Genomic DNA, 22,383 nt, shown 5'->3' on the forward strand with positions numbered 1-22,383 from the left:
AGGGATCTGCACGACCTGCCCCGTCCCCTCCCTGCCCTCCCCTCCTCCCTCTCTGCCCCTTGCTCACTCTGCTCCAGACACACGGACCTTCTAGCTGTTCCTCCAACATGCTAGGCCCGGCCCTGCCCCAGGGTCTTTGCATGCGCTATGCCCTCTTCCTGGAAAGCCCCTCCCCCAGATGCCTGCTTAACTTCCTCATTCGCTTCCTTAGAACTGCTCAAATCCCACCTTTCCCATAGGACTATGTGAACCACCCCTTGTCCCAGCCCCCTACCCTGTTCTGCTTCCCTGTCATAGTACTTTTTACCTTGTATCAAGATATTTACTGATTTCCTGTTGTCTGTCTGCATCTATAGTGCTACAGCCACCAGGGTGGGGATCTTTGCTTTGTTCAGGAGCCCACCCTCCTGTTGGCAATGAAGGAGAGGCCTTGAGAGACCCCTGGGGTGAGGGGTCTCAAGCCCATATGTCTGCAGGGCCAGGTGGCTGAGGTAGGGAGAGAGGTGGGTTGGGAGAGCCGGGAGGTGACCTGCACAAACTACCGCCTGCTCACAGGAGGATCCTTGGTAATTGCCAGCTGGTGGACAGGCTGGGAATTGTAGTTGTATGTGACATCTCCCTACATTTAAAAAATGGGCAACAGGGCTTCCCTGGTGGCACAGTGGTTGAGAGTCCGCCTGCCGATGCAGGGGACGCGGGTTCGTGCCCCGGTCCGGGAAGATCCCACATGCCGCGGAGCGGCTGGGCCCGTGAGCCATGGCCGCTGAACCTGCGCATCCGGAGCCTGTGCTCTGCAACGGGAGAGGCCACAACAGTGAGAGGCCCGTGTACCGCAAAAAAAAAAAAAAAAAAAGGGCAACAGGCAAATTTACATCATTTGAAAAACTAGTACTGAAACAAAACTGGTACTCAGATACACACATGTTCACAACAGCACAATTCACAAAAGGCAAAAACAATCCGAATGTCCATCATCTGATGAATGCATAAAATACGATTTAGGGCAGGGCCTTGGTATATAATAGGTGCTCAATATTTGATGGACAAATGAGTGAATTGGAACAGGTCTCCTCTGGTAGACCTGGGGATTAGACTGCTGACAAGAGTCCAGGTAGGAGAAATGAAGCGCTTATTGCCAGTCAACCAGGGAGGAGTTGAGTTTCAGAGCCTGAACTGGGTAACTCAGGTGAGGGTTCCCAGGTGCAGGTGAGATGCGCCCGCAGGACTCGAATCGACCCGCAGAGGGCGCTTTCGGGAGACAAGCTAATAGAACGCAAATTGAATGCAAATGAGCCGCAGCCGGGCCTTGTGGGGCGTTTTTTTTTTTATCAGGCGCGCCTTGGACAGCCCAGGTGCCGCAGGGGCCTGGGGCTGAAGATGGTGCTTCTGCCGCCACAGAGGCCCGGGCGGCAACGGGGGCAAGACACCCGGAAGCCGCAGGCAGGGCAGCCTGCGCCCCCCCATCACTCCCTCCGCAGCCGCCTGTCCCAGGCCAGGGGTCCGTGACCCACCTCGGTCCCGCGGGAGCAGGCGTTTCTGATCAGGCGCACTTCGGGCAGCCGCTCCCGGGGTCCCTTGCGGCGGCGTCCCGGGGGCCTCTGGGGACCTCGGAGCAAGATGGCGGCGGCGGCGGGGTCCGTGAGCCGCGGGCGGCGGCGACCGCGGCGCCAGTGAGGGGGCCCGGGGGCCCGGGCGGCTCCGGGCCGGGGCCCCGCCGCGGGACGGACCATGCTACGCTCCACCGGCTTCTTCCGGACCATCGACTGCCCCTATTGGGCCGGGGCGCCTGGGGGACCCTGCCGGCGGCCCTACTGCCACTTCCGGCACCGCGGGGCCCGGGGTCCGGGCGCACCTGGCGAAGGCGGAGCGGCGCCCCCCGCAGCAGGTAATGTCTACGCGCCCGTCCCGGACTCCGTTCCCTGGCGCGGGCCGGGACCCCAGCGCCCGGGTTTCCATGGTTTCCTGTTCCCCGCTCAGCCCTCTCCCTGCATGGTCGCGGGCTTCGTCCCCCCAAGCCGGGACCACCCACCCCGGGGCCCAGTGCCAGTCGCGGGACCTCTGTAAGCCACCGTTTCCATGAGTGTAAAACGTAAACAATGGGAGGACTTGATCTCCTAGAGGTGTCGCGAGGGTGGAGCGCGCGGGGATCGGGAAATGAGCGCGGCCGACACTGGTCTGCAGGCCCGGGACTCCTGCCCGGGGAACCGTTCCCGCCGCCTCCCTGGCCCGGGGTGTTGGTTGCAGCCGTTGTTTATTTCCGCGCTTCCTCCCCCGCCGCGCCTCTGCTCGTGGCCGCCCCTGTTTACTACAGCGGAGTCGAGAGGGTCTTGTTTAGCGGCCGCCGACTGTGTGTCGAGCCTGGTGTGTCATGCCAGGGTTAGGGAGTGAGTCAAACCCGGTTGACTGTGTGTTGTGTGTGTTTTGGGGTCGGGGACCGCTTTCCGAGAGAACGCTCAGAGACTGCGCATCCCATCAGCGTGGTGATTATCAATGTCATGGCAGAGTTCGGTGAGAGCTGTCAGGGGGCAGGCAGTGCTTCTCGTAGGAAGTGTGGGCCTTGAGCCGAGACGTGAAGAACGGGGGCAAAAAGAGGGACATCACAAGGAAAGGCCCGCCGGGAGGATCGAGTGTGGTGTCATTCTTTCCGAGGGGAATTCAGGCTCCCGCTGTGGCCCCTGTCCTCCGGGACTGGCTCCCCCTTTCCATCAGGGCCCAGATTTCCCCCATAAGGCACTGGTCCTTGTCTCAGAGTCTTCTTACTTGAAGAGAGGGGCGTCATTGCTAGGAGAAACTATAGGGCTGTTTTCCCAGTTTGCCATAAAACAAAAAAAAGGTAGAATTTTTTCAAATTTCCACTGTAAATTTGCTCAGACCACTGGCCCCTGTAGCCCAGTGTTTGCTACAAGGTCGGGCTCCACACCTGCGCTGGGCTCTGGCTTGCGTCTCAGGAACCTTCCCTCGAGGAGGGAAGACAGCCGTGCACACAGGTGCCTGAGCTTCAGGTCTGGGAGAAGGGAAGGGGGTGAGTGGGAGGCCTCTCGGTGGTCACCCTGTCACAGGGCAGTTTCTCACTCCATCTGTTGAGTTATTGGCGCGGTGTGTGGCGTTCTGTAAAGAGCCCCTGGCGTCTGGGTTCCTCACCGTCGGGACAGAACAGGCAGGCCGGCTCCCTGAGACCCCGGGACTGACTCTTCTGCAGGCCCACAGGTGGCCTTCCAGCCGTCTGCGCTCTGGGGCGCTGACTTCTCTTCCCGTGCATTCCTCTCGTGCCAAGTCAGTCTCTCGCTTGCTTCCTGCACCACAAATGGCCATTTTCCCAAAGGATCGTTTTTGAGAATCCATCCGGTGATGTAGCCCTGTCTGCTTCACTTTCCCGCAGGAAAAAGTGCAGCTGCCTACTTCTGACCCCAGTGTGTCTGCATTTTCCTTTTGCAGGTGAGAATAAGCAGCCCTCTTTCCATCACGGCGGGCGGGGCCTGGGGGGCGTGCTCTGGTTACTTTCTGGTCGAGGGCTGCCTTGCCCTGCAGAGAGGCAGGGGCAGATCCCAGCCTGGCCTCTTTCTCGCTGCGGGGCCTCTCTGACACTCTCTTTCCTCCTCTGTGGCGTGCTCGTGGGCCAGGGGGAGTGTGTGCCTAGACCTCCCCCACCCCTTCAGCTCCCCTTGCACCAGATTTTGACAAACCCACTTTCCATCGGGCTTGGAGAGACTGCAAAAATCCAGGCTTTGGGGGTCCACTTTTGACCAGATAGGCACGGCCCAAGCACAGGTGCTTTGGCAAGGGTGGGCTGTGCAAGGATGCTGAGGTGCTGGGTGATGGCCACCTGCAGGCAGGATGTAGGGGTCCCTGTGTAGCCCAGCACCTCTGGCCTTGGGTTGATGGCCTCCTGAGGGCTGGGTGGGCATCCCGTTCTTCCCGGCCCTCAAATCTGCCCTCCTGTGCTCCAGGGTCCCCACCTTGGCACTCAGCTGGGGGATGCCCAGTTACCGCCACGCACCCTCAGGCGTGCTCTTTAACCAGTGGTAGGGACGATTGTCCCTATTTTATGGACAAGGAGACAGGCCCAGAGAGGGGAAGCCACACACCTGTGTACACATGGCTGGTAAGTGGGGGACATGGGGTTGAGCTGGACTGTCAGGCCCTTGCCCCTCACCACCGACGGCTGATTCCTGCTGCCTGGCACATGTGGGACCTGGGCACCTGGGTGCCCATTACACGTGGGCTCAGTGCTGTGCCCTGAGGCTGGGAGGTAACAGTGAGATCTGGGAAAGACGGTATAGCAGGGCCTGAGCACTGAAACCTTCCAAGGATGGGCCGGAAGGAGGCTGGAAGGCGGGGGTGGCCCCAGTTGGGTGGCAGTGGCAGCTCCCTGGGCAACCCCCTCCCCGGGGTCTCAGATTTAGGCCTCGGCAGCGGCCCCTTGTGGTCTGGAATCCTGAGAGCAAGCCCTGCTTCTCCAGGGAAGGTCGCAGCCAGGAGTCAGGCAGGGAAGGGAGGGTGCAGCCAGAGAAACGAGTGCTTCCAGCAGAGGGTGGGTTTTGTTTGATTTTCTCCGCGAGCTGACTTGGAACAGGAGGGGGCAGCAGCCCCTGCAGTATCACTGCCCCGGGCCGCTGGCCACGCTGCCCCTTAGCTGCCTCCCCCGTGGGCTGGGTGCCAGCAGCTTTCCCACTGCCCTGATGACAGTGCTTTCCTCGGTTTGACACTTTCTCTTCCAGAGTGAACTGCCGTGTGCACTTCCCTCCCTCCCCTTCCTGGGAGAGAACTGATACTGAGAAAACCTCAGCAGAGAGCAGAATCACCTTTGTGTTTGGAGGCCCAGCCAGGGTACTTGAGGACCTGGGAGGGATTTTCCTAGCTGGTTGTCAGGTGTGGTCTTTGGTCAGGCCAGCCAGGGCCTCTCACTTCATGGGGGGTCGGGGGGAGCTATGAAGAATAGCAGAAACTGGGGACATGGGGGGTTATCCTCTGGGCCAGTCCTGGGCACTTTGGGGTGTGGAGCAGCCTCCCTGGCCACAGCCCCTTGATGCCAGCAGCCCCCCAGTCACAACATGCACAGATGTCAGATGTCCCCAGACGTGGCCCAGTGTCCCCTGGGGGGGCGGGATCACCCTGGGTGAGACTCCCTGGTCATAGACTGCTTCTTGCTGAGGCCACTTTTTTTAATTTAAAGTCTCCTCCCTGCCCCTCCCAGGGAACTGTGTGCCCAGGTGCAGCTCCAGCCCCAGGGAGCCCAGGCCACCAGGTTCAGAGAATAGAAGCTGTGGCCTTCCAGAGGAGGGGCCTTCTCTGCCATCCCGTGGGTGGTTCTCTTGTTCTATTGTTCTTGACTTTTTTGTAAAGAGGGAGTAGAGGAGAGGTGCTGTTGGATTTTCAGAGCAGAGTTCCTCTCTTACACCAGGATGAGAAGAATCTAGGTTGTGTTTGTGGTTCAGCCCCACCCAGATGCAGCCCTTGTCTTCGGGGGCAGTGTCCCAGCCAGCGGCAGCCTGGACACGTTGTCTCTCCATTCAGAGCACTTTTTTTTCTGGACTCGGAGAACGTTCATTTTAAAACCACTGGAGAATGCCGCAAAGTCAAAGGAAAGATGTTTCGTATGTTGTCGCAAGTCCTGCATCTGCCGGCTTGTTGTGCGTCCTCCCAGCCTCAGAAACAAAAGGCTCTGTGTCTCTTTCCTGTACTCGTGACCCTGCCTCACTGGTGAAGTTGCATTCTTTTGTGGAGGCTCCAGAGACTCCAGTGAGGTGAGAGGCCGTCCCCAGGCCTGCGGCCCCTCTTCAAGCACTTGGGGAACTTTAAAAACCTGCCTTCTTGCCCAGATCCAGGCTTGGGACACTTGAATAAGGGTACATCTGCCCTTAAAGCTGTTTTTGGTATTTTAGGTTTCTTTGCTTCGTGTCAGTAAAGCAGTGTCTCTCACCGTGGACAGTCCTGATCCCCTGGGGGACACAGGGCGATACAGGGACATCTGAGGTTGTCATGACTTGGGGGTGATCCTGGCAACAAGGGGGCGAGGGCCAGGGATGCCGCTCAGTGCCCGCCGGTGCCCAGGATGGCCCCCTTCCCCGACACACACAGAGTTTTCCAGCCCCAAACGTCAGTGGTGCCAGATGACATGGAGCAGCCTGATCAGTATCCCAGCACCTGGCCCCTTTCGTATTTGAGAATAGGACAGGAGGGCTGGCCACGCCTGCAGGGAGCCAAGAACCCCTAGAATCGTCGCTGCCCCAGCTCCTCCAGCTCTGGAGGTGAGGCAGGGCGGCCCAGGCGCCCAGGTTGGGGTGGACAGGGACAGCACCCCGCTGGGAGAGCTCAGAGGACCACGTGGGTGCCCGAGTGTACCCCCCACCCCCAGAGCATCCTCCAGAGAAGAGGTGCAGGTGCCACGGCTGGCTTTCAGCCCTGCAGGTGGAGTAGGGCCTCAGATGAAGACCTTTTGGCTCCACCTTCCATTGTGCGAAGAGCCTGGCGTCAGTTACCTCTTCCGCAAAACAGGGTCACGACGCAGACCCTCTACACACAGTGCGCCTCTCTCGTCTCAGCTGTGCTGCGCAATGCTCCTGCTTTGCCGTCCTCCTCCCCTCCCATTCTGCCCTCAGAATCCCCCGCACAGGATCATTTCCAGTGACGAGCGAGTGCTGGGTGCATAGGAATTTGGTTTATTATTATTTAAGCTGTCCAAGTGCGGAAAGTAGACTTTTGCTGGTCTGACCTGACTCAAAGCAAAACCTGGAACGCTAAAGAGGAAAAGCGCGGAAGGAGGATCACGGGAGCTGGGAGGTGGTCAGGGCAGATCCGGCAAGAGCCCCACAGGGTTGTCTCCTGGTCCCTTGTCCTCCTGCGGTAGCCAGTCTGCCCTTTGAAGAAGCAGGCACATGTGCCAGCGGTTTTAGGGCATTGGGTCCATGGCTTCTTCTGAGCACTGAGGCTTTCTGTAAAGGACCATGTGGAGCACCCTGCCCCCGAGGGCTGCGCGGGTGGCAGGCAGTGTTGAAAGCCCAGGAACGTTGCTGGGGGAACTGCCCTCCTGCCTGCTGCTGTAGTTGCTGGGGGCAGCAGGACGGGTAGCTGATGGACCTGGGTGCTCTGGGGGCTGGGACTTGGCCGTCTCACAAGCTGTGGCCTCAGCCTGGGCATGCATGCAGGCACGGCACAGCTTCTGTGTCGTCCGTAAAATCAGGAGCTGGCTCTGGGGCCCTTCAAGGGCTCTTCTGGGTCTGTCTGAATTCAGTACTTATCTGGGGACCAGGCTGTAGGGACTCTGCAAGGGAAGGAGGGGTGTCCAGCAGCACAGATAACGGCCCAGAGTCCGGGGGAGCGAGCCGTTGGCACCTGAGGTTGCAGGGAGTTAGGCGAGTGTCCCCAAGCAAGCAGTTACCGAGCTGGGCTTTGAAGGATGAATAGAAGTTTGCCTAGTGGCTGGAAGTGGAATGTCCTCCATTCTTTCACCGCCTTTGAGGCCTCTGCCACTTGGGTAGCTTCCTGGGGCAGGGCTGGTCTGGTTGCTCTTCTTTGACTCATTCTTGTGTCCTGTTTACCTCTCGTGTGGCGGGACGATGTCTGTCTTCTCCTGGCCCCCCTGCCCACCCCCTTGTGTTGTGACCGTCCCCTGGGTTGGAGGAGTCCCCACTGATGTCTAATCAGAGCACAAGTGGGCGGGGGGTGGGGGTGGGACGACTGTGTGCTTCTTGTCTTTGGAGGTGCAGCGGGGAGGAGGGGTGGGGTGATGGGGAGTCTTTTGGGACCCGGAAAGGATCGCGGGGCGCTGGGTCTTCTGGTCTGGGGGCGGGGAGCCAGCGTTTGGGGTTAGGCAGATCCCTCACCCGCTGCCCTAGACCCAGCCTCCTCTTTCCTCTGTGAGGGGGGCTGATGCGAGCAGGGCGAACGTAGAGATTAAAGGGGAAGGCCTTGGAGCCGGCTGGGTGGGGGTCACGTGCCTCCCAGTGGGGTCTTCACGCTAGTGTGTCTGCTCATTTTCTCTTGTCATTAATTTTACGTGCAGCTAGAGCTTGTGGGCGGGGCGTCTGCGCAGTTATGGAAGGGTGCGGAGTGTTTTCTGGAATGGAAGGGTGTGGTGGGAGCAGAGAGGAGCAGGGGGAAGGCTTGGAGGGGTTGGAGGTGGCCACCACCCCGTGTTGTCCTTCGACCCGCCGTGGGCTGTGCGTGATCTGTTCCCTGAGCTCTGTGGCCCCGAGTGTTTGCTTTTCCCGGCGTGGAGGTGGGGCAGCTGGCCTGGGCCCCGCTGTGCCGGATGCCTGCTCAGAGCCTGTGATCAGAGCCGGTCGGGACTGGGTCACTGGGAGAGTGTCCAGCAGCACCAGAGCCGGGAGTGGGAGCTGGAGCACACAGAACTGGGCACAGGGACGGCTGAAGAAGGCTCGGCCCCATGAGCTGGCCGGGAGCCTTCCCAAGGGGCATCCTTCAAGCGGTGGCCCACCTGGGCAGGCCCTTGGCCTTGTGGGTGTCCCTCTAGTGGCAGTAGCCGACCCCTTCCTTGCCCTGGGCCGGAGGCAGGAGCTTCTGAGAGTGTAACCCCAGCAGCCAGGCCTTCAAGGTGCTTTTCCAGTAATCCCGAGGTTCGCCCCCTTTCCGAAAAACAGCCCAATTAATCTTGTTTACCAAAGACATGCTTCCCTGGTGCAAGCCCCGAAGGAACTCCCATTGGCTCCCAGCCAGGTTAACTCCCCAGTAATGGGGAGGCGCTTCTGAGGTGCTCCCACGGCCATTCCTGACCTCTCGAGGGTCACCTGTCGAGTCGCTTGTAAAACATTTTCTCGGGGAGCTTCTCCAGTTCCTACCGGTCCCTGAGGCGGGGTAGGGCGGGGGCGCTAGGTAGCATCATAGATATCTTCTCCATTTGCCCGCCTCCCCCCACGAGCCTCCAGTAGCCTTGGCAGGGGCTTGGGGCTGCAGTTCCAGCGACCAAGCTCTGGGCCCCATGCACTAGCTTCTGAGCTACAGGGGGCTGCTGCCGAGCCCCTGGCAGCTGTGTCCTTGACGCGTCTAGACCTGTCTGGAGCTCCTCGGGCTGGTGATTTGGCCTTATGGTACCTTGGGGACACTGAGGCCCTGGAGGGGAGGGTGTTGGCCTAGACCGCCTCACGCCCACCTCGGGCTGTTTCTTTTGCTTTTTGGTGTAGCCTGAAGGGGTGTGAGGAGGCTGCCTCCCCTGGGACTGAAAACACCCCACGCTGACAGAGCTCCTGGAAGCTCAGATCTAAGGGGTTGGGGGCTGGGTCCCAGGGCACCTCCTTCCTCTCCTTGCTTCCAAAGCACAGACTTGTTTGTGGGTGGATCCCTTTCAAAATGCAAAGTGCAGGGGTTTGAACTCTGCCCTTACTTGGGAAGGGCTAGAGGCACTCCTGGGTGATTTGCATGTTGTCTGTGGCCCTTTGTGACCTGTTCCAGAGCAGGTCAGGGGTGGGGAAGGACCCCCATCCATTTGATCCTCACCCTGCCCTGCCCACCTCTCCTGGGGGAGGGCATTCCCACCAGCTGGGCCCTTGCTCCCGTCCCCCACCTAGGGGAGCCGGCTGGGGTGGGAGCCATCTTGGCCTCAGGAGGGAGGTTGGGAGTGAGGTGGGTTGGGCTGGAGGCCCCCTGAGACCGGCAAGACCCGACCCATCCCTCACTTGAGATGCCCTGTAAGTGCCCCCTGGCTTGTGTCCTGGGCCCTCCACTCCGAGGGGACGGCGTGCGGGGGCGCTGGCTCTTCTGTTCATCCGGGCGGGTGGTGGGCTAGGGGTGGGTCTGCTTTAGTGCCTTCAGACCCGTTGAGGGTTAGGGTGGGCTGGGAAGAGGGCCCTGGATCTCGCTGTTGGGGTTTCTAGCCTTTCCTCTCTGTGGTGCCTTCACCTTGAACCTTGTGGGGGGGCAGAGGGCCCAGTGGCTGTGTGTCCTGACCTGTCCCCCACTCCGCCCTTCACCCTGGCATCCTCAGCTGGGAGGTGGGGGCATGAAGTGACTGCTCCCCGGCACCCCAGTCCCGCTGCCTCCTGCGGCCTCTGCAGCTTGGTTTTACCTCCCCATCTATAACCTGCAGCCTGGGTGTGTCCTCGGTGTTCTGAAGCACAGATGTATGCACGCGCGTATCTTTTCTCCTTTCTAAGCATTGTTTGAAAAATAGGTTCCAAGGTACAAGCCAGACAACAGGCCTGCAGTGGGCCCCGCCCCACCTTGGGCCCCCAGGCGGCCCAGGCCCAGCCACTGGCCCCGGCAGTGCCGGGTTCTCTGGTGCTTCATCAGTGATGCGTGCGTTTCCCGGGGCTTCTGCAGCAAGACCCCACTCACTGGTGCCTTAAAACAACACAGGATTTTTCCTCTGGTGGTTCTGGAGCTCAGAGGTCCAAAGTGGGTCTCCCTGGGCTACAGTCCAGGTGTGGACATGGCTTATCCCATCTGGAGGTTCTGGGAGAATTGGCTGTTACTTTGCTAACCAGAAAGCACCAAATCGATCCACTTTTTTGTCAGAGGTTTTACAGATTATGTCTGGCAGACGCTCTAACAATGAACCGTCTTTACGTTCTGGAATATTTGAACACGTTATCCTCTCTCAGAACGTTGGGCTTTATTTGCTTACATCTTACTGAGAATTTCCGCACCTCTGTCCTGAATCTCCCGTGAGCTTCGTGTCAACGTGGGTGGTATTGGGGTTGGACTGGTCTTGTGGAATTACACCCTGGAACCAGGTAGCCCGCCAGCCGCTCCGCCACCCCTGTTCAGATTGATACAAACCTAAGTGTGTCCTGTGCCCGCCTTGCCGTCCACCCCACTTTGTGCTTCCCCAGCATTGCCCATTGCCGGAACGTCTTTCACGCTGTGGCGCTGTTCCCTGGACATCGTCGTGCCTCGCTTCCCCCGTGAGATGTGCTGTGCTGTCCTTCGTCCACCCCACCCGCTGCCCCTTCCCAGTGGACGCTCCAGGGCTTCTGTGTCCTCACTGGTACACACGCAGCCGGTGGAGTTCTCTGTGGGCGAGAGCACGTGTGGGGGACAGAGCTCTAAAGGCGCTGTCGCCAGGCAGGGCCGTGTGCATCCGCCTGTCCACCCACTGCTGTGGGTGGGCTGTGTCGGCCCCGCCTCCCGCTCCCTCTCGCACCCCTGTTGCCCCCCAGTCAGGCGTCTGTGCGCCCTGCGCTTTCTGCCCCGGCTGGGTGTCCGGCCTCCCCGGCTGCAGGGAGCAGCGTGGTGTGTCTTCAGTGTGGGCTGGGCCCTGGGGGGAAGCCACCCTCTCGCCCAGCTCCCCAGGCCTCACCATCCCCTGTCCCAGGCAGTGAAGTCCCCGGGATCTTGTGGCCTCCTCTGGGGCCTGGGCTCTGTGCCCTCACCCCACCTGGCAGCCTCTTCGGGGCAGGACCTGCAGGGAGGGGCCCTTTGGAAACCCTGACTTGCTGCTGGAGCCTTGGTGGGGGTCGGCCGGAGGTCCGGCCCCCGGTAGGTTCTGGAGGCTGGTACTCTGCTCTTCCTTGCTGACACCTGGGGTCGAGGCCCGGGACGAGGCAGTGACCGGTCACTGGCTCGTCTGCCTGCTGCTATAGCCGCCTGCTCATTGCTGTTTTCTCCCTCTCCGTTTCAGGGCTCGGTTATGACCCGTACAACCCCGAGCTGCCCAAGCCCCCTGCCCAGAGGGAGAATGGCGCCCTGGGCAGAGGTGCCGAGCCCCGCTCAGACATCCTGGAGCTGGAGCTGGTCAACCAGGCCATCGAGGCCGTGCGCTCTGAGGTGGAGCTGGAGCAGAGGCGCTACCGGGAGCTCCTGGAGACGGCCCGGGAGCATGGCTCGGCCGAGGCCCCCGCCCTGGCGCCCCACGGCCCCACTGCCGGCCTGGATGGGGACACCTTCCCTCTATCCTTCGAATACAACCCCGGCGGCCGTGGCCTGTTAAGCCCCGATGCCAGCTACCAGCCCACGCCTCTGGCCAGCCCCACCGAGCCTGGCACCAAGTACTCGCTGGCCTCTCTGGACCGGGGTCAGGGCCATGGTGGAGGGGCTGGTGGCACCCTGGAGTACGTCCCCAAGGCCGTGGGCCAGCCCCGGCGGTATGGCCGCCCCATCTCCAGCAGCAAGTACGTGGTGGACAACTCCAAGCCATCTACAGACCTGGAATACGACCCCCTGTCCAACTTCTCCGCCCGCCTGCTCAGCAGGGCCAGCACCAAGGACGACAGGGCCCCCAAGCGGCCCCGGGGCTCCCGCGGCAGTGAGCCCTACACACCTGCACCCAAGAAGCCCTGTGACCCCTTCGGCGGCTGCGACGCCAGGTTCTCAGACTCTGACGATGATACCGCTGCTGCTCCGGGTGATAGGCTCGCCACCGCCAGCCCCCCGAGAGCCCGAGCGGGCCCTGAGAGCAAGGCCCTGGGGAAGCCGGGCTCTAGGGAGGGCCCAGAGCCTGAGGAGGGCAGCCTTCGGGAGACCAAGGAGATGGCCGTGCAATACGACGTGGGGGACCTCGGTCAGCCTGCCAAGGGCCCAGGCGGGCTGCCTCCTGCCAAGCCCAGTTCCCCGGGCAGGGCCTCGCAGGAGCGCAGCAGCCCCAAGGAGGGGAGACCCAAGAAGAAGAAAAGCGGGGGGCCGCCGGCCGCCGGCCACAAGGATGGTGTCGGGAAGACAGGCAGGGGTCAGGATGGAGAGCATGGGAGGCCAGCCGAGAAGCCCTGTGTGGACAGGAGGGGCCCGCGGGCCGGCAGCCCCCGGCACAGGGCAGAGCGGCCCCAAGGGACCAAGAAGAAGCCATCTTCAGCCACTCCGGTGGCCAGCTCAGGGAAAGGCCGGCCCGAGGGGCCGGGACCGCGGCCCAGCCCCGCACAAGGGGCTGCCCACCAGCTGCCAGACAGGACGGGCAGGAAGACCCCGTCAGGGAAGCTGGCACAGCGGAAGGCCCACTCGCTGGATGAGGGTGCTCCCCGGGGTGCCCCCAAGCTGCCGAGGCGGGCCCTGAGCCATGCCGAGCTCTTCGGGGATGAGAGCGAGGACGAGGACCCGGGGCCCGAGGCGCCCACCCCGCGGCCGCCTGCCCTCCCCAGCCTCAGCTCCAGCTCCGATTCCGACTCGGACTCCAGCCTGGGCCTCTGTGGCGCGCAGGGGCCGCCCAAACGCCTCAAGGCCTCCCCACCCCCCTCGGCCAGCCGGTCCTCCCCTCCCCGCCCCTCCTCCTCCTCCTCCTCCTCGGGGGCGGGCTCCGACGTGGACTACTCGGCCCTGGAGAAGGAGGTCGACTTTGACTCCGACCCCATGGAGGAGTGCCTGCGCATTTTCAACGAGTCCACCGCTGTCAAGACGGAGGACAAGGGCCGCCTGGCCCGGCAGGTGAGGGCGGGCTGGGCTCGGGCAGCCGGGCTCCTTCCTGGCTTCCCCCGTGACTGGAGTCCCAGCGCCTGGTGGAGACGGCTCGCTCAGCGTCGGCCTCTCAACTCGTTCAGAATTCAGGACCCCTCGCTGGCTGCCTGCTGCCCCCCTGCACCCCGTCCAGAAAGAGGACGCTGGCTTATGGCCCACCCGGCGGGGTTCCCGCGGCAGCCTCCTGAGAGCATCCTGGCCAAGGGGTATCAGGCACCACCATCCCGCCTTCCCCAGCCCTCTCTCCCCACTGAAGCATTGCTTCTCCCATGCCTCTCTTGCCTCTCCCCTCCTCCCTCCTTCCCCGGCTTCCTCCCCCCCACAACCCGTCCCTGACCCCCCCAAACTCAGCCAGCCTCCACCTTTCTGGTCTCCTGCTGCAGTGTCCCCACCTCGCCACCAGAGGGAGCTTGCTCTAAACAAAGCAGGCTGAGCCAGTCAGTCCCTCCAGAGAACCTGCGGCTTCTGAGGGATCCCAGGGTGGGACCCTGGCCCCACCCCTTACTCCCTCCCTTAGTGCCCCACCCTGTTCTTGGCCCTTTTCTTTTCTGATTTCTTCCCCTTCATTCCCACGATTCTGAGCTCCCTGTGCTGGCTGGGTGGGAGGAGAGCAAGAGGCAGGCGTGAGCGTGGGCTGGGCCAAGTCTGCAGAACTCACCATCCGCAGGGCCTGGGAGGAGGGCCCGGGGTTCAGGCAGCAACTGGGGGCCTTGGCTCCGGGGCGCCAAGTCTGTTTGCTCACCTGGGAGGTGGGGCAGATGCCCCAAATTGCATCTCTAGACGCGGCAGCCCTCCCTCAGCACGGTACTGTCTTCCACCTGCTCCTCGGGCCTGGGAGTCAGATCCTCCACGTGCTGCGGGCCAGGGTGAGAAGAGCCGCAGCATCGGTGTGTGTGGGCGGGGGGCCTCGCTGAGGGCCGGATGTGTGTCTCAGCCCCCCAAGGAGGAGAAGACCGAGGAACAGGGGCACTCGGGGCTGACCATTCTGTTTCCTGGGCAGAAGAGGAGGATCTCTCACCTCTCCAAGCAAGGCAAGGAGGTAAGGGAGGGCCTGCTTCTGGGTCCTGGGTGGAGGCTGGCAGGGGGGAGATGGGCCGCGCTCTCCCTTGCCCATGGGTGCCCCTGGCAGCCGTGGATCCAGCACTGCCTGTGTCCTGCAGAAAAATGCCAGGGACCCACGTCCAGTCATCAAGTTGCACTTAGTGCGCAGAGTGGGGCACAGAGCAGGGACAGCGAGATGAGGGGCAGCCCTCCAGCAGGGTCGCACTGCCCCATCCCAGTCCCAGTTCAGAGGTACGCTGTGTGATCTTGGGCAAGTGGTGTGACCTCTCTGAGCCTAGGTTTCCTCCATTGTGGTCCAGAGACAGGATCAATTGTCAGTCACTATGGGGCTGCTCAGTTAGTTAGCACAGGGAAGGCTGGAGCAGAAGACAGGGCTCCTGGCTGAAGAACTGCAGGTGATCCAATCACCAGACCCCTGCCCCACCCGGATGGGGATTTTGGAAGTACAGTTCAGAGAAGATTGGATCGAGCAGAATCTAATCTAGGTGCTGGGGGTTCCCACCCACTCTGTGTCTATATAAGGGCTATATAAGGGCACAGTCTGGGCACTTGGAAGCCAGGACAGCAGGGCTGGGAAGGGACCTGGGACAGTGAAGCACCATGGTGAATTTGAGAGCCGAAGCACCAAGCTGGTTCCCTCCCGGGTATCTGCAAACTTGGGGGGAAGCTAGTTGGTTTCTTCCAGGGTATCAGCAAACTCAGAAGACCAGCTGGTTCCCTCCGGGGCCCCTGCACACTCAGGAGGGGGAGAGCTGGTTCCCTCCAGGACCCCTGCACACTCAGGAGGAGGAGAGCTGGTTCCCTCCGGGGCCCTTGCACACTCAGGAAGAGGCTTCTGAGGTGGCCTGCTCCATCCCAGCCCTGGAGCACCTGCCGCCCGCCCCACAGTACTACCCCTCTCCTGACACCCCGCGAGGCCTGCTCTGGGTACCTCTGATGTGCAGTCTGGACTTGAAATTTGTCACCCAGGTGGAGCCCACAAGCAGAGGCCCAGCGCCTCCTACCCGTCCCCCGACTGCCCAGGAGGTGTGCTACCGCCGGGCCCAGCAGGCACAGAGGGAGTCAGCCAGCCGGCTCCAGGCTGCCCAGTCGCTGGCCGAGAAGCAGTCCTCCATGCACATCTCAGCCCCCGGAGAGAAGAGGAGGATTGCCCACGTCCCCAACCCCCTCCTGGCTGCAGGTGGGTCCCAGGGTTGTGGTCTCGGGAGTGCTTCTTGTCCAGCAGGAGGACCCCAAGGCCGGGCTACTTTTATGCCAGTAGTGGTGGCCTTGAGCAGGGCCTGGCTGCGTCTCGGTGATTATATGTCAAACGGGGATAAAAGTCTCCCAGCTGTGTGGGAGGCTGAGGCAGGCCTGTTGTGGCGCCCGGCGGCTCTGGGCGTCTGTGGGCTTTGGTGGTAGCAGTGGGGCGGGCCGTAGGGAGTCTGAGGGGTGTCTTCCTCCCTTCCCTGTCTGTCCACCAGCCCCAGAGGTCTGCCTGTGACTCCGCTCTGCCCCTGCTGCCTGCTCTGTGGGGGGCTCCCACCCAGGTGTGGCTTGCACCTGGTAAGGTGTCAATGGGGGGGGGTGGTCCTGGAGGCCTTCACCCTTGAGTCAAGCCAGCTGATCTGGGTGGGAGTTGGGGGCTGGTTTTCCTCCCCCTCCTACCCTGAGGGCCCCTTCCCCCGACTTGGGCTTGTCTGAAAGCTGGGTTGCCCTTCAGCAGTCCAATGCGTGAGGTGCTCAGTGGTGTGTCTGGGGCTGAGGACGTGGGACAGGTGCCAGGGCTCTGCAGCCACCTGGAGGCTCGTTCAGATGCAGTCATTTGCCCCCTTGGGCCAGGGGGACCCCTACCGTCTGAACAGCTGTCTGGGGTGTCCTTTCTGCTAGTTCCAAGACCCCTTTGAGGAGTCAGCCCCGAGGAGACGGCTCCACACGCTGGTCCTGCGGATACAGGCTTCCGCAGGCCTCCTTGGTTTCCCTGGGTGCTAGAGCCTCCTTTAGGAGAAGCTGGCCAGATCCCCATCCTTCCCCCTGCCCCAGGATGCTGGAGGGAGCACTTACAGCCAGGCGGCTTGTCAGCCAGGGGCTCTATCTCCGGCATGGGTTTTAGCAGCTGTTTGGCCCTGGGGATGTGAACAGAGATCGACCTGAGCTGTGGACCTGAGACACACACTCTCAAAAGCCTGCACCTGCTCTCAGGTTGTCTGGTCATCACCGATGGCTTGGGACAGTCCTGCCACCGTTGTCACTGCACGCGCTTGGGTTGGGTGGCGGCTCTCCTGAGCCCCAGGGGGACTCACCTGTCATCCGATGCCTCATGCTCCAGATGACCGTAAAAGCGTTCCTTCCTCCGTCACTGAAAAGTGTGCGTTCTTAGAGCCGAGGCCGGTCGGGAGCTGGCCTCCTTTGTGGCCCAAGAGGCTGGGCCTGGTGTGGGCCCTGCCGCTCTGTATCTGTGCCTCGGTCTCCTTGCTGCTTCTGTCCTTCCTCAGGGCTGAGCCCTCCCGCCACCCCACCCACCCTCCGGGCCCTTGGAAACAGCCCTGCTGGTGGTCACAGGAGACTGTCTGGTTTGTGACCTCATCAAAGAGAGAGACAGAACAGAGGTCGCTGGGGGCAGGCTGGCCGGTCACAGTGAGCAGGCCCTCTGCCCAGGAGCCAGGGCCTTTCGTCCCTCACACTTGAGCGCCTCGGGGTCGGGGCCGCAGCATGTGGCAGAGGCTCCCCACACCCCCCCGCCACTTGCAGGGCCACCCCAGTGGCGACCTTGCCTGAGCCGGCCTCCGAAGCCCCGTTTTCGTCGCGTCCCCTCTCGATGGACTTGCCTGAAAGCTGATAGAGCCTAATGGCGTTCCGCAGCCCACAGGCCAGACCCCGGCCCTTCCACCTGTGCCCCGAGATGCACGTCCTGCTGGTGCTGAACGGCCGCAGCTGCCTGGTGCTCTGCAGCTCAGTGATGGGCGTGCTCTCCTCCCGTACTCACGTCCCCCGTCCCCCTCCAGCCCCTACAGGTGCCAAGAGGACCCTCTCGGCCAGCAGCAGCCAGCCCCCCAATGGCCCCAAGCCGGGCAGCCAGCCCCTGAAGACGCGTACGTTGTCGGGCATGGCGTCCAAGACTACCGCCACCGTGGCCCCCAAGCGTGTGGCGCACAGTCCATCCTTACAGGTGAGCCCTCTGCTTAGCTTGCCTCTCCCTGCTCCCCTGTTGTTTCCATTTAACCCGTAGCCTTACTCCTTCGAGCAGTTTCAGTTTGCAGACCCTGAGCGGGGTGCAGACGGGAGCGTGCCACACTCTGCTGGTCTCTGTTCCCCTAGAGTTTAAAGAAGCCCGTTATCCCAAAAGAGTTCGGGGGCAAAGTCCCCACTGTCATCCGCCAGCGCTATCTCAACCTGTTCATTGAAGAGTGCCTCAAGTTTTGCTCTTCTAACCAGGAAGCCATAGAGAAGGTGCGTGGGGCGGGGCTGGTGGGAGGCGGGGCTGGGCTGGGCTGAGCCGAGTGTCCTCCTGCAGGCGCTCAACGAGGAGAAGGTGGCCTACGACCGGAGCCCCAGCAAGAACATCTACCTGAACGTGGCCGTGAACACCCTCAAGAAGCTGCGCGGCCTGGGCCCTGGCACTGGGCCTGGTCTTAACAGTAAGTCGCCTCCGGAGGACCGGGGCCCAGCCCTCCCCGGGCCACCGGCAGGTTGTCAGACAAAGGCTCTGCGCGCCGGCCACCCGGTTGCCAGGCTCCTGTCAGGATGGCGCTGGGCCCATGCCCTCAGAACAGCCTCCTCTTGCTGTTAACCGCCCTCCTCAGCGAGCCGAGGGCCGCCACTAATGGGGGCCTCTTCAAAGCACAAAGCAGGGCGGCATTTCCTGAGCCCTCTCGAAGGATGCATTATCGCCCGTCTGCTCCGCCTGCTCTCCGGTTCGGCCCGCTTCCCTGGCAGGCAGCTGCGCACAGCGCCCGAGGTGGCCATCAGAGCCTGTGTAGAGTCCTTTCCCTTCTCCAAGGGGTGAAGACCCCCCAGGGGGTCCAGGGGTGGTGGAGGGGCTGCCGGGCAGCCTGCTGTTCCCCAAAGAGTGCACATCACAGGAGGTCAGGCCGTCCCCTTCTGGAGGAGGGTGGAGGAGCACTTGTGAGGGCTGAGGTCTGAACCTCGTTTACCCTCCCCTCACCTTCCAGAACCCAGCGGCCGGAGGGTGGTGTCCCATGAAGTGGTGCTGGGGGGCAAGTTGGCTGCCAAGACTAGCTTTTCGCTCAGCCGTCCCAGCAGCCCCCGCGTGGAGGATCTGAAAGGTGAGCCTGGCTCCTCTGGGTGCGGCCCCTGGAGGCTCTCCCACCCTCCCCGGCCACTGGGTCCAGCCCCATCCCGGCTGGGGGCTGACCCCCTCTCCCCTGTCCCCAGGGGCCGCCCTGTACAGCCGCCTCAAGGAGTACCTGCTCACCGAGGCCCAGCTCAAGGAGAACGGCTACCCCTTCCCGCACCCCGAGAAGCCAGGGGGCGCCATCATCTTCACGGCCGAGGAGAAGAAGCCCAAGGACTGTGAGTACCTCCTGCGCCACTGCCCTTGGGGCGGAGGGGGCCATCTGGGGACAGGGAACGCCCGGCCCAGGCTGGCCTGACGCATCGCCCTTCCTCCTGCCCCGTCCCCACTCGCAGCCGCCTGCAGGGTCTGCTGCCGCTGCGGCGCCGAGTACGTCGTGTCCTCCTCCGGCCGCTGCGTGCGCGACGAGGAGTGCTGCTACCACTGGGGGCGGCTCCGCCGGAACCGAGGTGAGACCCCGCTGGGCCGCTGGGCTGCGCTGGCGCCAGCTCTGACCATTTGTAACTTTTTTCCGTCGGTTGTTCTTCATGGGAAAAGTAACACAAAGGTCTTCCTGTGACAGTGTTCCTGGGTAGATAAAAGGAAGGCCTCCCACCTCATGAGGCCTCCACGCGTCCTTTCCACGACTGTCCCCGTGGAACTACGTGGGCGGTTCTGCCTCAGTGGGAACAAAGCGTTCGTCCTGTCCTGCAACTGCTTGTTTCATTTTGTCGCCGACGTGGCCAAATTCCCTCTCCTGGGAACACACGGGGTGGAGCTGCCGGCTGGCCGCCCGCAGACCCGTCTCTGGGTGGGCAGGCCTCCCTGGGGGCCGCGCCAGGCGTGTCCTCACTACCAAATGCGAAGGGCTTGCGCTAAGCCTGGGCAGGGCGGCGGGTCTGCGAGCTGTCCTGGCCCCTCACTGCCTGGTCGGGCCTGGCGCCCCTCCAGGGAAGGGCACTGGGAAGCCCCTGCCCCGCGCAGGCAAACCAGCTGACATTTGTAGTTCCCTGCGGGAGGCTTGGGCCCAGGGCATCAAGGAGGTCTGCTGACCGCGTCTCCCTTGCAGTGGCAGGGGGCTGGGAGACTCAGTACACATGCTGCTCAGCCGCCATTGGCTCCGCCGGCTGTCAGGTCGCCAAGGTAGGTGTCCTGGGCCCTTCCTCGTCCTGGGAAGCCCCTCCCCCATTCTGGCCAGAGTCCTGACCTCTGAGCTGCCCTTTTCCCATCCTTGATCTACCTGCCTGGTCTGGGGGCTTTGGGAAGAGGTGGACAGTCTGTGAAAGCCACCAGCACAGCACAGCCCCCTGAGCCCGGCCTTGCCCTTCCGAGCCTGCCGCCCTGACCTTCCTTCCCTCCTACCCTCAGCAACACGTGCAGGACGGTCGGAAGGAAAACCTCGAAGGGTTTGTGAAGACCTTTGAGAAAGAATTTTCAGGAGATGCACACCCAGGAGTCTACGCCCTCGACTGTGAAATGGTGAGGTGGCCCGGCTGCCCAGCGGGGCTGACCCGGTCTCTCTTCCCAGAGCCTCGGGCCAGCGCAGGTGCCGGGATAAGAGCATGAACGGCAGCCGGGCCCACCTGCCCGCTGAGCACCTGTCACAGCCTTGCCTGCGCCCGAGGGCCTGGCACACAAGGTCCACCTTGGCTCTCGGAGGCTGTGTGGGCCTCATGAGCACAGCTCTGGTTTTGGGAGGGTGCCTGGGCTCACGCCCCCTCTGACCCGCAGAGAAGACCTGGAAGGCCTCTGGCCTGGTTTCCGTATCTGAGAGTGGGAGCTGAGCCTCCGCCGCAGGGTTCAGGGACAGGGGTGGCCTAGGCGGGAGCGCTGGTGTGCGGGGCCGGGGAGGGCCACCGGGCGCTCCGTCTGAGGCCTGTCCTCTGGCCCCGCAGTCTTACACCACGTATGGCCTGGAGCTGACGCGTGTCACGGTGGTGGACACAGAGCTCCAGGTTGTGTACGACACCTTCGTCAGGCCAGACAATGAGATCGTCGACTATAACACTAGGTGTGCCCCTCCCACCCTGACCCCCGATCCCTTGACCAAGGAGCTGGGAGCCCTGGCAGGACCCCCATTCCCCACCACGGCCCAGCCTTCCTGCCCGCAGCCCAGCCCCGGGTTGGGGTCCCTGTGCCCTCCCCAGCTCCCTAAGGCCTCCATCCTCCCGCCCCAGGTTTTCAGGGGTGACTGAGGCCGACCTCACGGACACGAGCATCTCGCTGCGGGACGTCCAGGCCGTCTTGCTGAGCATGTTCAGTTCAGACACCATCCTCATCGGCCACAGCCTGGAGAGCGACCTGCTGGCCTTGAAGGTACCCGCCTGCCTCGTCTTCGGCTCCCTGAGGGTCCTCAGAGGGTGGGTGGGGCCGTCTGGGGCCCGCTGCCCTCAGACCAGGGCAGGAGCTGTAGGGTCGGGGACCAGGCACTCGGCGTCCCCCTCCCCCCTTTGCCACCCCAGCCCTCCTGTGGTCCCTGACCGCCCACCCGCCCGCCCGCAGGTCATCCATAGCACCGTGGTGGACACGTCCGTGTTATTCCCGCATCGCCTGGGCCTCCCCTACAAGCGCTCCCTGCGGAATCTCATGGCCGACTACCTCAGACAGATCATCCAGGACAATGGTGAGTGCCGGGCCGCGGGGGCCATGGGGGCCGTGGGCTCCCTGCCCTGACGCATTTGTCTGCCCTGCAGTGGACGGGCACAGCTCCAGTGAGGACGCCAGCGCCTGCATGCACCTGGTGATCTGGAAGATCCGCGAAGACGCCAAGACCAAGCGGTGACCGCCGCCTGCCCGCCCGCCCACCCGCCCACCCGCCCGCCCGCCTCTCCTGCCGCCCCGGCCCGTTCTCTACCCCAGGCCTCTTCCAAAACAGTGCAATAAATCTTGAGATCTAACCCTGTCCACGTCGCCAAGACACAGAAAACCGAGAGAATGGGACAAGCCGGAGGCCACGAGAGCCCAGCGCCGAGACTGACCCCGGAGCCCCGAGCCCCCGCCGCACCCCGTCGCCCGTCCCTGCCTCTCTGCCCCAGACCTCTGTCCTCTGGAGACTGCTGCTGACTCGACGGGCGAGGCCAGGGCCCTCCCGCCCGGCACCTCCAGCGGGCCCTGCTCGTGCCCCAGGCAGCGAGACCACCTGCCCCTGCTCCTCGTGGGTGGGGGGCGGCTGGGCAGGCTTGTCGAGGGTTTGTTTGTGACAGGAGTTGTCTTTTTATTTTGTATTGTTATTTTTATTATTTGTAATTTAAACCTGATAACTTGCACAGTTGTCTTCCCCACCTGGAGGAGCAAGGCCCTGGTGCTGCCTTCCCTCCCGGGGGACGGGGGTAGAGCTGGGAGTGGAGCACCGGCACCCCAACAGCCGCCAGGACCTGGGAGTTCTGGGAACCAAGCCAGCCCCTCCGTCAGCCCCCAGGGCCTTGCCTTCTGGACGCCCCAGGGCCCATCAGCCTCTGGACACTTGTCTTCCCGCCAGAGCCCCGCCCTCCTCGGGGGGCTGTCTGTAAAGGCCCGCAGTGCCCCAGTTCCTGCATCCCCTCTCCCCCACCCCCAGGCAGGGGCAGAATAAACGTTTGTATGGATTTTAGAGCTCATGGTGTCTGGAGGTGTTCTTGGTGCCAGGTGTGGCTCTACACACACAGTGGAGGTCACCGTCACCCGTAACGGGGGGAATCAGGAATGGGACCTTGCTGTCCTTTACAAAAACC

At 62.6% G+C, this 22,383-nt stretch overlaps 1 protein-coding gene across 2 annotated transcripts; it reads left to right on the forward strand.

Annotated features, from left to right (window-relative positions):
* Positions 1–1,585: 1,585 nt before the first annotated feature.
* REXO1 (RNA exonuclease 1 homolog) lies at positions 1,586–22,264 on the forward strand. Of its 2 annotated transcripts, XM_032626458.1 has the most exons (17): positions 1,586–1,885; positions 11,576–13,308; positions 14,273–14,377; positions 15,370–15,580; positions 17,385–17,548; positions 17,698–17,829; positions 17,894–18,017; positions 18,552–18,665; positions 18,775–18,912; positions 19,030–19,143; positions 19,743–19,816; positions 20,042–20,152; positions 20,569–20,684; positions 20,851–20,989; positions 21,176–21,296; positions 21,367–21,451; positions 21,549–22,264. In XM_032626458.1, exons 1-17 carry the CDS (start codon positions 1,729–1,731, stop codon positions 21,568–21,570), a joined length of 3,660 nt encoding a protein of 1,219 aa, XP_032482349.1. In that variant the 5' UTR covers positions 1,586–1,728; the 3' UTR covers positions 21,571–22,264. The 2 variants fall into 2 exon arrangements, with proteins under 2 accessions (XP_032482349.1, XP_032482350.1); XM_032626459.1 differs by having other exon boundaries at positions 21,367–22,264.
* Positions 22,265–22,383: the final 119 nt, after the last annotated feature.

The sequence above is a fragment of the Phocoena sinus genome, chromosome 3 (assembly GCF_008692025.1).
Source record: "Phocoena sinus isolate mPhoSin1 chromosome 3, mPhoSin1.pri, whole genome shotgun sequence".
NCBI classification, from domain to species: Eukaryota; Metazoa; Chordata; class Mammalia; order Artiodactyla; family Phocoenidae; genus Phocoena; species Phocoena sinus.